Below are 15,022 nucleotides of genomic sequence, written 5' to 3'. Positions count from 1 at the left end.
TATAAAAAGAGACCAATAAAGACTGACATAGTTATCTCTAAACCAAAATAATCAAGAACATTTAAAAAAGGGGGGCAAAGACATCAAAAAGGCACTGAGCACTGTAACACTTAGCAGTAATCCCAGCACTGGGGAGACTGAGGTCAAAGGATTAGGAGTTCCATTCAACACTGAACTACAAGGCCAGGCCATTCCAAACAAACAACTGGGCAGGTTATACAATTTACAACAATTCGTGTGTGTCTAAAACCCAAGTGTTGAAACTCATTACATAATGCTAACAAGTGGGAGTTCGGTCTAGAAATCAACATAGAGTTCTCAAACACCATAAAAACGAAGCCCAGGACTGACCTAGCTATGCTAGTCCTGGACATAGACCTAAAGGACTTCAAATCCCACAAGAGAGAAACCTGAACATCCATGTTAGTTGCTGTTTTATTTACAATAGCTAAGAAGGGGAATCCAGTCTAGAGATGCATCAACTGATGGCTGGGTAGTGAAAATGCGGTACGTCCATGCAGTGGGCTTCTGTTCTGTGCTAAAGAAAAATAAAAATGTCAGAGTTTCAGGAAAATGGATGGAGCTAGAATATATTATATTTAGTGGACTAACCTAAGCACCATATATTTTCTTTCATATGGGGCCAGTTTAAAGTTTCAGATTCGTGTGTTTTAGTTGGAGTGATTGTCAGGAAGGTGCCAGGAATCAAGAGAAGACACATGAGAGGTGGTCTTGAAGGGGATAATAAAACACGTGATGGGAAAGATGGGTAGACACTGTGAGAGGAAAGGTTTAGACAGGGTGGGGTGAAAACCAGGTGAAGGTTGAGGACTGGGGGAGGGTCTATGAAAATTGAGGCTTTATGAACAAGCCATATAGAAACTGTTACCAATAAGTTTAAAAAAATACAATTTAAAAGAAAAAAGAGAGTTTGAATGAAGGTACCCTGCATGGGTGGATGATGGTGTTTCTATAAGTCATTGGCTGGTAAGTGAAATCTTGGGCACAGAACACCGCCCCCTCCCCATTTGTTCATCAGGGAGGCCCCCGAAGCGCCCAAACAGTAAAGATATGCCCACTGTTCTGAGTTCTCTGTCAGCACTAGGTAGTAAGACTCTGTGCTGAAGACACCTCACGCTCTTGTGATGTATAGAAAAATCAATTTGGAGATTTCATCCCTGCTGGGTGGTTTTCACCATGCTGGCAGGTGCTGTGCAGGCTGCTGGGGTAGAGAAGTGTCTTACGCTGCTGTGGACCCTGTGTGCTACAGTAATGAACCACCAGGCAGGCTGAACCCACTGGTACAACAGTGGCATGTGCGTTATGGTACTAACTACCATTTTACATTCAACTCGAGGCCCATTTCACAGGAGGGTATTCATAGCTGGTACTGTAAACCAGGTTAAAACCCGAAGGTTCAGAAAGGTGTGGGCCCCAGGGAAGGATGTAGTACTGTTGCCTTGCTAAATGGCAGTGGAATCAAACTGCGTATTCGTGTTTACACCCATAGTTCAGTACTGCCAATCTCAGTCAGACAAATTTCTTTTTTGCCATGATTAGAGGTTAATGCTGAGATCTGGAATTTCTCAAAGTGTTGGGAATAAATGACTGTTGAGTATTCAAATCTGGTGCCGGGTGGGACATTTATATCCCTCCATCCCCATGGAACCTGTGGATGAGGGGATGGTACAAATGTAAGAGTCAGATGATGGGGGGATGCTGTGGACGTGGTACCACCACTGTGCTCACAAACTCTGTGTTTATGTTTATCTGCACAGGATGGAGCCTGTCAACATCCCAGCGCCCACGGTGGAGGGGCATATGCGACTCCACTCCTAGCTGAGGCCTATGGGTAGTGAGTGGTTACTGGGAAAGGAGAAGCCATTTTTTTTTTTTTTTACTCAGGGGTGTGGTCACTTTACCCTATCTAGTAACTCTCAAGTCCTGTGCATGCAAGGAACCCTACTTAATCCACTATTAGTGGGTTGCTTTTCTTTTTAAAAGAGGCTTGAAACGGGGCAATTTAGAAGGGTACTGGGAAGATGGAACGTTCCAGAGAGAGTGAGCAGGAGTACTGGGGAGGAATGGCAGCCCACACCATTAAAGTACATTCTATGTGTGCATAAAGTTACTGAAGATAAGTGTAAATATTTTAAAATGTTTGTTTTTCAGCTTGTATTTCAGTGCAGTAAGCTCTCTGTATATATCTTATGCCTCACTAATCTTTTTCTTTGTTCATATAAGGCCTGCCTAGGTTTTATACACATCATAAAATATTAATTTCTGCTAAGTTTCAGTTTCAAGACTTTAAAACTCTCTCATAACACTTTGCCCACTGCTACTGTAGTCCTTGACTCTTACCCATACCCCAGTCTTTCTTTTTAGCTCATGGTGTGATCGGAGCCAATTAAAAAAATTCCCAGTAATCGTGAGTCACACACATCATGGTGTAGCAGTTTCCACTGAATCAAAACATTGTCCCTCCATGGAGAGTTTTTGCTTGTTTTATCCATTGATGGACACAACCTGTGCAGTTGATAAATATCAATGGAGTTAGCGAATATGAGGGAGAGTTTCATCAACACTGATCAAGCTGATAGAGCTGTGGAGAGAGAATTGCAGAATCTGGGACTAAATGAGATATATTCCAAACAGGATGCAGGGTGTGGCATCAGGAAAGCATGTTTAGCTAGAGAGATGATAGTGAGGGCAAGCACTGAGCCAACAAACATGCCTGATGCCACACAGGGTGACCAAACCAGCATGGGATCCCTGTGTGAGCTAGGGAATTGCTACTTCTGACTTACACTTCACCTTAAGGAGAAGACACCCTTGGAACTAAAGAAAGAAAAAACCAGGTCTGCACTCTGTGGGAGCTTCTGTTTCTCCTCTATAATGACCCTCCACCCTCCATTCTGCACTAAAAAAAATTCTGCCTATAATAAACTTCTGTTTGGGGGGGCAGTTTAAATATGTTATGTAAGTTTAATGCAGCCAACCAAAGTCTATGTCACTCTGAGTAGCGATGTAGGGGTGTAGAAAGGCTCTGTTTAACTGGATTCAAGGAACAGTTTTTGGATTGATTGCTCTCTGGGTCTGTGCATACTGCTATTTCGCTTTCTCAGTCCTTAACTATTTCTGACAATAGAACTGTCAATAGAACATGATACTCAGTAAGCTTGCTATGGTCAATAGTCTTGAGTTCTTTATTGGGGAGGAGAAATAAAAGCAAACAGGAAAGAATTGCGGAGTACATTCTGGTCAATATCAGGGCAAAGTCAATAGATTATGTAAACCCACAGCATCTGTAAGTTTGCTGCCCACCGAGACCAAGGTTGAGAAATTCAGGGCTCTCCGAAACCGAGACTGTGGCTAGAACCCTGCTTGATACCATCCAGCCATGTTTTTGCAGACACCTCTCCTGACCCGTGGTCTCAGCACAGCAATGAGAGCGACTTCTCTTAGATGAGTAGGGAGGGTTGGAGGGAGATCGGGTGTGCGTGAACTCCAGCAGAGCTCCTCTCTCAATTGACTCTTGGTTGGTCTCGAAGTGGGCACTCAGCGGGCCATGAAGCAGAGCTCATATGTTGGGGGGATGTTGCCAAAGCCTGAGATTTTGTGAGCGATGTCGATATCAGCAGGAGGCACCAGAGAACGTAAGGAGAACCTCTGAAGGATGGAGGTGAAGTAGAGGAAGAGCTCCATACGGGCCAGGGCCTCCCCGACACAGATGCGCTTTCCTGTAGACACAATCGACGGAGGCGGTGTGCGCCATGTCCCTACCATAACCATCCCACGCAACCTCGATGAACTCCTCAGTATCTCAGCCCACAGCTCTATCTACCATGTGGGGTCATTATTAAGACTTACTGGGGTCCCACTGCTACCTGCCACCTAGAGGGACTGGGCAGGTGGCAGCTACTTTTTTGCCGACCTAGTCTCCCTGGGTTAGAACCAGATAGACAGGTTCCGAAGGATCCATGGGGGCTGAGTGGGAATCGAAGCAGAGTGTTGACTGAATCCCACCAGTGAGAGGCTGGGGTATGTGTCTCAGTGAGAGCATTTGCTCCAAGTGTGTGAATTCCATCCCAAATCAGGGAAAAAAAAATCAAAACTCTGTTCACTTCAATTCCTCAAAGATGTTTCAAATGCCTTAGACATCAAATACTAGTTAGATTAAAAAGAAAAAGCTGAGAATTGTATTTAAGGATACCTTCCCAACTGCCAGGAGCCGTTTCAACAGTGGGAAGGCGATCAATCTCTATCTCATGGTTGAGAGGTGCAGCGATTCACCCAGGCCCCAGGCATCCCAAGATGCCAAGACCACTCGCTGGCCCCCTCAGCTTTGTGAGGTGAATCCATGTGTTGCTTTGTGTCTGTGTGGTATGAATGCTTTTCATCCTTTAGAATGTTTGAAAATATTCAGAGAAAAAGAGTGTCACGTGCAAGTTAAATGAATTTCACGTGCCCTTGAATAAGAATGTTTACATTTTCACACATACAGAACCACTCACTTAAGTGTTACTTGTGGCCACGTCTTTTTAGCACATGGCAGACACAACTGGTTCAGACAAGGGTCATATGGCTAAGCATGAAATATTTTTAATTTGATTCTTAACATACTATGGTTAGGTTTACTAAATGTTTGGTATTGTTGCTCTAACAGTTACTATTATTATTATTTTTGTTATTTCCAATTGTTTTAAAGTCAAGATCTCACTGTTAGCCCAGGCTAGCCTTTCTTCTGAAAACTTAATACCACTGCTATTTGAATACTGAGATCACAGTCATAGACAACAAGATTTTTCTAATCATCAAAGTGAATAATTCAAATATTCCCTGATCTGGAATTTTAGGATTTTTATAATTCTACAATGTAGGCCTTGGAAAGACTATTCTAGTACTTATCTGGGGAAAATTCTAGTACTTATCTGGCATAATTACCTACCAGAGGAAAAGGCCACAAAGGCATCATTCTTCTTGAAGCGCCCTTGTTCATCCAGGAAGTGCTGAGGATAAAAAGCTTCTGGGTAGCGGAAGTATTTGGGATCTTTGAGGACTGAGCCAATCAGGGGATACACATCTGTACCCTGGGAGACAGAAAGAGGCCATTAGAGTTCTGTGTTGGGCAGTGAGAGTTGGGATACACAAACAGGAAGTGAGAGAAACCAGGAAAGGGTGACAGGACAACAATGGGGTACAATCTCACCTTGGGTAGGAAGTAGCCTCGGAAATGAGTGTCCCGTATGACATTATGGGGAACACCCAGAGGCACAATATCTGTCAATCTCTGTATCTCATGGATGACAGCATCAGTGTAGGGCATCTTGGCCCGGTCATCCACTCTTGGGGTACGGTGTGTTCCAATCACCTGGTTAATCTCCTCATGGATCTTGGCTGTAAAATGGCAGAAAATATACCAGAAAATGGGACAGAAAATCAGATGTTTGCAGTCCTTGTTTGGTCTTTGTTTTTACTTGTGGTTAGGGGGAACATGTGCTTATTTCTTTGTCAACAGGGTTTCACTAGGTAGTCCATATTGGACTAGGATTCACTATCTAGATTGTGCAGGTTTCAAATGCTGTGCCTCTCTACTCTGCCTCATATGTGCCAGATTCCAGGTATGAGGCACATGTCTGGCCAGGGAGTGTATGTGTTAATAGGTTAGGAAATGTATGTGTTAATAGGTTAGGGCAAGCCATGTCCCTGCATTTTGCAGATGTCATTACATTAAGGATCTTGGGATGGAGATTCTATTTTTAGAGCTGGGAAAAACAGTGAGCCTTACAGGAGAATATGTGTCTGGATTGCTTCATTACACTTAATGACAGCCATCACTGGTACTTGAACGTTCATTAGACAGTAGGAGCCATAGAGCCTAGAATCTTGAATGCCATTTGGGAATTTGATCCTTACTTAAAAATACCATGGGGGTGAGTAATGATCATAACAACATCCTGGTTTCAGTTGAACTGTACATGCAGATGTTGCTTTTATTCACCAAAGACTTGTTTTGAACTTGACTGTTATAAAGTCCAAATAGAGAGCTTTCTTAAGCAAGAAATGACTTTTGATTACTGTAGTTCCCTAAGCAGATCAAATTATAGCTTATCAGACATGAAGTCTGTTTGATATGGACAATGTAGTCAGCTGAGCAATAGTCCTCAAATAGCCTCACCTGGGTGAGAAGACACACTTGTAATCCCAGACTCCTGGGACCGAGGTCGGCATGGACTATGCAGAGATCCCACTTCAAAAAGAAATGGGAAGGGAAAAGATCCACCCTCAAATCCATGACATCAATGTTATATACATAAGGAAAACACAAGGTCAAAGGGCAATTTGCTGTTCTCTCCAGGTTTCTGGGAAATGAGGAGATTAGCTGGATGGATCATCCATATTGGGTAGTTGTGTATCTCAATCATAGAGAAGAGGGTTGGTGGGAGTTAGAAGAGGAGCCATGGTAACAGAAGCAAAGAGAGAGTGAGAGAGAACACCTTGGTATCAGTCTAGTGGAAGCCACTCTGAGAAGTCCTGACAAGAAAGGTCAAATGACAAATAGAGACTACTAACTCTTAACAGCCATGAAGAATAAATGCAAGGACCAATCAGAGAGGTAAAAGTCCCATGCTCTGAGGTCATTGAGGGAAGAGAGGCTAAGGATGTGGGATTGTACCATTTCAATATTGCCACCCCTCCAAGGAAGCTCAGAGTGAAACTTACCCTCCACCTCGGGGTACTTCATTAGCAACAAGAATCCATATCGTAGTGTGGAACTCACAGTTTCCGTGCCAGCAAAGAAGAGGTTGAGGGTGGTGAGAACCAAGTTCTTGAGGTTGAATTCTGAGTGTGGGTCACTTTTATCCTGAAAATGAAGGAGGTAGTTTTCAGAATCACCCCCCTTGATCCTTTATCTTCCTCTTTCTTCCATGTAGAGGGGGTGCATTTGTGGAAGGAATAAAAGTCGGGTCAAGTAAGTTCAGAAGAAACAACGTAAGCAAAGGTGCCTAGCATGTCTGGTGTTCTAGAGGACTGGCAAGAGGAGGCCAGTGTGCTTGTGGTGGGCAATTAGAGTGTGGGAAAAGGAAGCAGAATCCAGAATGAAAGTTTGGAAGACATTAGAACACACAGCTTTCAACTGCTAAGTACTCGAGTTCTCTAATGATTTTTTTCTAGAGTTCGAATGCTCAACACACAGGCATGCCGACTACATATGTTGCTACATCTCAAAGACACTAAACTTGTGATTTTGAAGTGTAAACTCAAATTTGAAGAGTGAGCTTCTAAGTTTCTCAATTTCAAGTTTTTGGTGTTCAATAATATGCCTGTTAGACAGGTGGTCTTGAAACTAAGATTTTAAGTATCTTGATGCTAAACTTTGTAGATTCAAAGTGTATTTTAGAAAAAAAAAAGCATGGTGTATACCCAATGGTGTCTTGAAGAATAAGGAAATAGTTCCTTGAAGTAAAATGGATAGAACTGGGGGGGAAATAGATTACTGGAAACCAGCCAGGCACAGAGGCAATTACTACATGTTGTCTATCACAGATGAAGGCTAGGAAACATTTACGTGAAAGTAGGCCATGATCACAAAGACAAAGGGAGTTGGTTTTTGCTTTTGGTTTTTTAACATGGAATGCCTTTCTAGTCTTAGAGTCAAGACTATACTTTTTACTCTCTTTTCATTGGATATTTTATGTATTTACATTTCAAATGTTATCCCCTTTCCCCTCTCTCAACCCCCCTCCCTCCTGGGAGTTGGTTTTTGACCAGCTCATGCTGTCTGCTTATAAGGAAGCTCCCTAACACATAATTACTAGAAACGGCTATTTTTGGTTGTTAACTTGGCTACATATGGAACTAAGTAAAACCCAAATGGCTGGGCACACATGTTGGAGAGGTTTTTCTTAATTTAATCCATTTAAGTGGGAAGACCTACTTCTCATCTGGATCTTTGATGTGAGAAGATCTATTTTAATCTGGGCCACACCTCCTGGCAGCCTATCTAAAGACATGGAAGAAGGAAGCTGGCTCTCTCTTTGCCTGCTTGACTTCACTCTTGCTGACAAGCCTATTTCCTTCACTGGCATTGGAGCCGACTTCTTCAGGATTCTTGCATATACCAAAGACAGCTGAGACCTCCAGTCTCACGGATTGAACAATTATTGGATTTTTGGATCTTCCATTGGTAGACTAGATGACCCATACCCTGTAAGACATTCTAATAATCCTACACGCACACACACACACACACACACACACACACACACACACTATTAATTCTGTTCTTTTAGAGCAGTGGTTCTTAACCAGTAGGTCACAACCCCAACAGGTGTTGTATATCAGATATTTACATCACAGTTCATCACAGTAGCAAAACTACACTTAATAAGTAGCAATGAGCTCATCTATGGTGTGTGGTCACCATAACATGAAGTACCCTATTAAAGGGTCACAGCATTAGGAAGGTTGAGAACCACTACTCTAGAGAATTCTGATGAATATTAAAAAGCACATGCTAAAATAAACCTTATTTCATTAATTTTCAGGGAGTTTATTTTAAAGATGCAAGAGGATTACATTTCTTTAGTTTCTATATTTTATCTAGAGATCAAAGTAAACTACATGAAATAATACTTTTTCTCACTTCCCCCACACCATTGTAGATGGGTTTGATATGGCAAGAATAAAGGTTTCAGAAGACAGAAAGACTGGTGTAAGGGAAAGAGGTACCTGGTACATCTTAATAAGAAAGCAGTCGATGAAGTCCCTAGGATTTGAGGGGTCAAAGGATGCTTCATTGATCTTGACCCTGGAAGCAATGAAGTCCTTAAGCTCTTCTATCAAGTTGTAGAGGCGGTTGTGTCTTCCTGGAAAATACTGTATGACTCCCCAGTACATATCATATAACTGCAGGGCAGAGGCAAAGGGGGCATGTGTCAGTCATGGGCATTAAAGACCAGATGGGCCGAATTCTAAAGTCATTGAGCTGGCTTAAAGTCTATGGCTGGAGCTAGGGCACAGTCTTAATTCCAGCACAAGGGAGACTAAGGGGAGAGATCAGCAGTTGAAGGCAGGCCTAAGCTACACCAAGACACCCTATCTCACTAAATAATCTACTGTTGGGCCTGAGATTTGGTTTTTACTGTTTGCTTCCTGAATACTTGGACAAATTGTAAGTGCCTTCAGGGGATGAAGGGAGGAGGGCTATGTAGAGTTCGGGAATGTGCTTGCTTTGAGAATGAAGGGTGGGCAGGGAGTTGCCTCCTGACTAGTAAGCACCTGTGCCCAGGGCATGCTCATCTCCACAAAGCTCTCATTGATCATCTTCATGAGGCTCCGGAAACGCTGGTCCTCATAGTCGAAACGTTTTCCAAAGACGACGGAACAGATGACATTGGACACAGTGCGACTCAGGTAGAAGGTGGGATCTATGGGAGCTCCTAGGGGTAGAAACTGACTATTTTGGAGACAGTCTTCACGAGTGAAATAGGGCAGGTAATTACACAGTACTGGCACAGAGCTCCAGATCTGCTGCCTATGAGTATGTACGAGTGCCTCAATAGCATATCTGAGTCTAGCGTTTCCAAACTGCAACCTGGTTTGGAAATTTCCCAATTGATCTATGAGCATTCAAACATGATGATTGCGTATAAAATGCCTGGCATGGCTTACAGTCTGGAGTAAGCACTCAAGAAATTGTAGAGAAGTTCAATGTGGTATTTTGTCACTATTAACTATATGTATGGTGGATGGAAAGTAACAGTTTCTTAGCTTATTAAGAAATCCTTCCAGGGACTGGGGAGAAGACAAATCATTTGCTTTATAACCTTTAGGTTGGAGTTAGAATCCTGAGCACCCAAATAAGAATGTAGACCTTTTTAAAAAGTGTAGCAACTTGTTTCAGATGTAACACTTGAGAGGTGGAGACCTGACTTCTCTGGGAAAAGCTGGCTAGCTAGACTTGTGGTAGTGATGAGCTCTGGGTACAGCTATAATCCATGAATGAACCAGTAAAAAGACATGAGAAGGATTGAGGAAGACATCTGATGTCAACCTCCAAACACATGTGCACTCATGTGTGAGTACATGTGCATACCTGTGCACCCATACACATGAACATACATACACGCATACACACAATCAAACATAAATATATATGGAAAAATATTTCACTAGGACTCTAGTGTATTATATGTAAAATAGAGTGCTGGTCAAGTAAGTGGTGTGGAGTCAATTTCTCCAGAGCCATGCATACATTCTTGATAGCAGATAACTTCTGAAGGTGTAGGGACATTGAAAGCCATGAGTAAATTCCTTATGTGTCTACAGCGTCCAGACAAGGCTTTAAAGAGGTATATGTCTATGTCTCTTATCTTCTTGTTTCCCTATTTCTCAACCTTTGTCTTTTCTTCTTTTGACTTTTATTAGCTCCATACCTTATTTTACACCAGAACTGGACACCTTTGAAAACTGTAATAAAACAAAACAAACCATAAAGTACAACAACAAACCCAGAGTCTGTTTTGTGTTCACCAACCACTACTTCTGGGTGTTGGGGCTTCTCTGGGGTGTGGTTGATGTATCCATTGACACTACGTTGGAGGAACTTGTTTCCCCTTTCCTGCAGGTCTCTATTGAAGATAGCTTTTCTGTTAATAGTGTTTTGATTTTTGCTGTTTTATTTTATTTTGAGAGAAAGAAGATGAAGCTGGGTGGGTGTGGAAGTGGGAATGATCTGGGAAGAGTTGGTGTGTGTGTGTGTGTGTGTGTGTGTGTGTGTGTGAGAGAGAGAGAGAGAGAGAGAGAGAGAGAGAGAGAGAGAGAGAGAGAGAGAGAGATTTAACTGAAGTAAGAAGTAAGTTCAAAACAGCTAGCCTGGTTGAATAATGAACTCCCCCTGCCCTATCTCTTTCCTCTGTCTTACATGAACACATGTGCGCCCGCGCGCGCGCACACACACACACACACACACACACACACACACTCACTCTCTCTCTCTCTCTCTCTCTCTCTCTCTCTCTCTCTCTCTCGCACACACCAGAGATGGGTGGGAGTAAAGACCTTTAAGATGAGAAACTTCTAAGCATTTGTTTCACAGTGACATAAACATGTCTACCACTGACAAACCATGCTTTAAATTTTTTTTTGATTTGATTGAATGTTTATATATGTGTGTAGGTGTTTTGCCTATATGTATGCCTTTGTACTGTATGCAGGCCTGGTACCAGACAAGTCTTTTGGATCCCCTGAAACTGCAATTGTAGATGGCTGTGAGTCTCATGTGGGTGCTAGGAATCAAACTCCCATTTCTTGGATGAATAGCCAGTGCTCATAAGAGCTGGGCCACCTCTCCAGCCCATCAAATTCTACCTACCCTTAAAAATGGTGAAGATGGGGAGTTCCATGTTGTTTTCTTCATCACAATAAAGCATGTATAATATAGCAACATTTGATTCTTTCTTGAGGAAAAGATACAAGCTTCTCTACCACACTAGAATTATATATGGTTTCTTGAGTTACAAACCCCTGAGATCTGCGGATGAGCATTTCCGGCCAAGCTATCTCTCAGAATCTTTCAGTTTCTTTGTAACATGGAATCTCCCTGAAATCTCCATGAACTCTCAATGACTCTCTTCCTTTCCTATTTCAGTCTTTCTCTCACCAAGGCCCGCCTCCCCATAACTGAGTTTTCTGTAAACACCAAGTCACCCAATGTGATCTCCATACCCTTGACCTTATGGAGTTCCTCCAGTAGGTAGCCGGCCTCCTCCTGGATCCGCTCCTCAATGCTTCGCTTCCCCATTCCAAAGTTTCGAAGGACAGTCAGGGAAAAACGCCGAAGAATCTTCCATCGTTCTCCATTGGACAGAGCTAAACCTGCCAGGAGGTCAGTAATCAGGCTCCTGTCCCCTTTCTATGCTCAAGTCTGTGGTAGACAAGATTATGAAAGCCCAACCTTTAAGACTCAATGGAAAAATCAAGATTCTTTTGGAAATATTCCAGACTGAAGGAATAGGGAATAAGACTAGGAATAATCAGGGACAGCAAGGAAGTTTTCTTACAGGATAGCAAGCTGTGATTGACTTATTTTCATCTTTAATGCCAAGAGTGCATGGCATAATGATAGAATACTATAGATTATCCCTTCAATGGAAATACTAATTCTATTTTCTGGGTATTGGTTGAATTTTTAAAAACATGTATATGTGTGGACACAGAAGCTCACAGCTGTGCATCAATGTACCTACACAAAAAGAGCAACCTTACATGAAGACTATAGCAGAAATCACATGATGGGTGGATTGGTGAACTGCTTGGAAATTTAATAAGACCATTTTAAAATATATAAATGAAGAGTGGATTGATGGAGGCTAGATGAGGGCATCACACTCTCTGAAACTGGAGCTACAGATGGCCTTGAGCCCCATTTGAGTGCTGTTAATCAAACATAAGTCCCCCAGATGAGCATCCAGTGCTCTGGACTAGAATGGTGGGTAGTGTGGTGAATAGGTGGGTAAATGTCTGTCTATCTGTCTGTTTGTCTATGATGTTGAAAGAGTCGACGGCTGAGTAAAGTGTTAGTGGATAGAGGGGTTAAGATGAACAGATAGTGGCTGGAAGACATGGTTGATAAATGCATAGATGGGTGGATAGAAGAATGACTGGATGGAAAGACTAATAGGTGTGTGAATGACATAAAATTCATTGTATGGCTGAAATTATGGGTAGATTCACGGATAAATAGAACATTGAAAGATATATGAATAGTAGGATGTTTGCATACAAAAGATAATGAATATATTTTGGTGGATTTATTGATAAATGGGTAGAATTGAGGAATTGTGTATCAATATAAAGACAGATAGATGATTGATAGATGATAGATAGATAGATGAAAAGAGGGAGGTGAGTCTTCTTGTATTTGAAGAATTTGGGCAAGTATGAGTGGACGCATGAGTAACACTAGACAAGAATTGCTTGTGTTGGGGCTGGGGATTTAGCTCAGTGGTAGAGCGCTTACCTAGGAAGCGCAAGGCCCTGGGTTCAGTCCCCAGCTCCGAAAAAAAGAACCAAAAAAAAAAAAAGAATTGCTTGTGTTCTATATGCATATGGATATGGGTAGATAGGAGCATGTTCCTGTGGTGGATATGCATATACATAGGGGAAGATAGGAACTAAGCTTGGCTGTGAATGGTTGGGGGGTACATAAGTGATAATACACAGTCTTCCATTAAAAGAGATTATAAAAATAGCACTACAGGCAGTTTAGAGTCCAATTGCTGGAGTTCAAAAACAAAGCAGCCCTTGCACACACTGTGTGACGTCATCAATTAGCAGAGCAGTCATACCCTTCTCAAGGGAGTCAGTATAGGCGATTCTCATGAGTCACTTATCAGAGACCCTTGAACTGAGTCCACGGGAATCATTTCTGTTGTTATTTATGCTACTTACCATAACCTTGAAAGTTCTTCTCTAGTGTAGGCATTTCACCACGACCACTGAAGTCATCTGCCTGGTCCACCAGGGCCTCCTTCACTGCCTCATGTCCACATAAGATAACCACTGGCCTTGGGCCGAAGTATACGGTGAACACAGAGCCATACTTTTTCTGGAGCTGGGAGTGAAGGAAGATAACTGAAGGAAGGAGTAAATTGGAGTATGACAGAACCATGCCAGGGCATTGTAAAGGGCAGAAATTCTAGGAGAATGAAAGGTAGGACCAGAGGAAGGTCCTGAGCTTGGAAGGGCTACTGGGGAGCAAACATCAGAATGACTCCTGTGACCTTGGTCAGCAAATACCCCTAATTTTTTCTGTCTTAGTTTTGTTTTTTTTAAACCATGGGGTAGGACTAGCTGAACTCTGAAATCTACAGCCACTCTCTTTGAAATGCTAAGGTCTAGCATCTTAACATTTTAAGACAATTTGAATATGAAAGTTGTACTTAAAGAAATAAGATTCCCCCAAATCCTCAGATCATGAACTAGATGAAAAGAGAACCCAAAAGGGGTTTTGTCTAGTGTACTCAAGAGTCTAGTGTACTCAATGTTTCTAAGATGTTTCCCCCTTGGTTTTAAGATTCTGTAACTTCAGATTCCTATGTTTCCTAAAGTTTGCTTCTGAATCTGCATTTAACAATCATGAGTTTCTGTGTGACCTCAGCAGTGCCATTTGAGGCCTTAACCACTATAAGAAGAAACAGACACACTAACCTTCAGAAAGGACTGAAATGTGGCATCAATGCGTACTTGTAACAGGTTCCCCAAAAATGGTATTGGTGTGGGGCCGGGAGGCAGCTTTCCTCCCCTGCTGGTTCGCTTCCAAGCTATCAGGATGAGCAGGCAAGACAAGCAGAGCGTCATAAAGATGCTGAAGGCCCCTCCCAGTGCCATGGTGCTAAGTCGAGGACTTGTGTCCTGGGATCCAGAGCTTGCCTAAATAGCTTCTAGGAGATCAGCTTGTACTGAAATCTGAACCTTGTGGGAGTCAAATTATCCCAGTATTACACCATCAGGAGACAAATTGGTTGGAAGGTGTGGAGTTACATAATCTCTCACCTGCACAGAGATATATTGAATTCATGCAGAAAAACCCTACGGGGGGCTATCTCCTTTCTTCATAGTTCAACTTTCCCATTTGTCCCTCAGCTTCATAGTCTTTGTGGCATTTGTTTATAGGGAATCTTTATAAAGTATAGACTTTCCTACATTATCCTGCTGTGTGAACCTTTCACTCTTAGACTTTTGTTTTTTGCCCTAGAAGGAATGCCTCCACCTGCCCAAGGATGCCTATGGCAGATGTTTCATTCCTCAGTTTAGCAAGTCCAAGGACATTATGCAAACAGCCCCCACTCAGCCCTGAGACTTCCCTCCCTCTGAACACCTTTGATAAAAGTGATGAGGATTACTTTGTGTATTAGTCATTTTTTCTCCTTTCCAACTTTGAATCCTTGGCTCTCTTGGAATAAAGCATCAGAGTGTCCAGGCGGACTCTGGAGTGGTAATTGCCTGAAGAGCCTTG

At 42.4% G+C, this 15,022-nt stretch overlaps 1 protein-coding gene across 2 annotated transcripts; it reads right to left on the bottom strand.

Annotated features, from left to right (window-relative positions):
* Positions 1-3,184: 3,184 nt before the first annotated feature.
* Positions 3,185-14,394, bottom strand: Cyp2g1 (cytochrome P450, family 2, subfamily g, polypeptide 1). 2 transcript variants are annotated; one of them, NM_012787.2, is given in 9 exon segments: positions 3,185-3,740; positions 4,949-5,090; positions 5,210-5,397; positions 6,724-6,865; positions 8,734-8,910; positions 9,283-9,443; positions 11,731-11,880; positions 13,456-13,618; positions 14,215-14,394. In NM_012787.2, coding segments are annotated over 9 exon segments (1,485 nt in total). In that variant the 3' UTR covers positions 3,185-3,558.
* Between the last annotated feature and the right edge of the window lie 628 nt (positions 14,395-15,022).

Source organism: Rattus norvegicus, chromosome 1 (assembly GCF_021556685.1).
Source record: "Rattus norvegicus strain SHRSP/BbbUtx chromosome 1, alternate assembly SHRSP_T2T, whole genome shotgun sequence".
Lineage (NCBI taxonomy): Eukaryota > Metazoa > Chordata > Mammalia > Rodentia > Muridae > Rattus > Rattus norvegicus.
The sequence above is the reverse complement of the archived record's forward strand: the minus strand, read 5'-3'. Positions and strand labels throughout refer to the sequence as shown.

Coding starts and splice junctions, on each gene's coding strand:
- Cyp2g1 (XM_087630642.1), bottom strand. CDS start 8,901: ATGTACTGGGGAGTCATACAGTATTTTCCAGGAAGACACAACCGCCTC. Junction 5,398..6,723: donor GAAGTACCCCGAGGTGGAGG/GTAAGTTTCACT, acceptor GCCATTTTACAG/CCAAGATCCATGAGGAGATT. Junction 3,741..4,948: donor CTTTGTGGCCTTTTCCTCTG/GTAGGTAATTAT, acceptor TTGTGTCTACAG/GAAAGCGCATCTGTGTCGGG.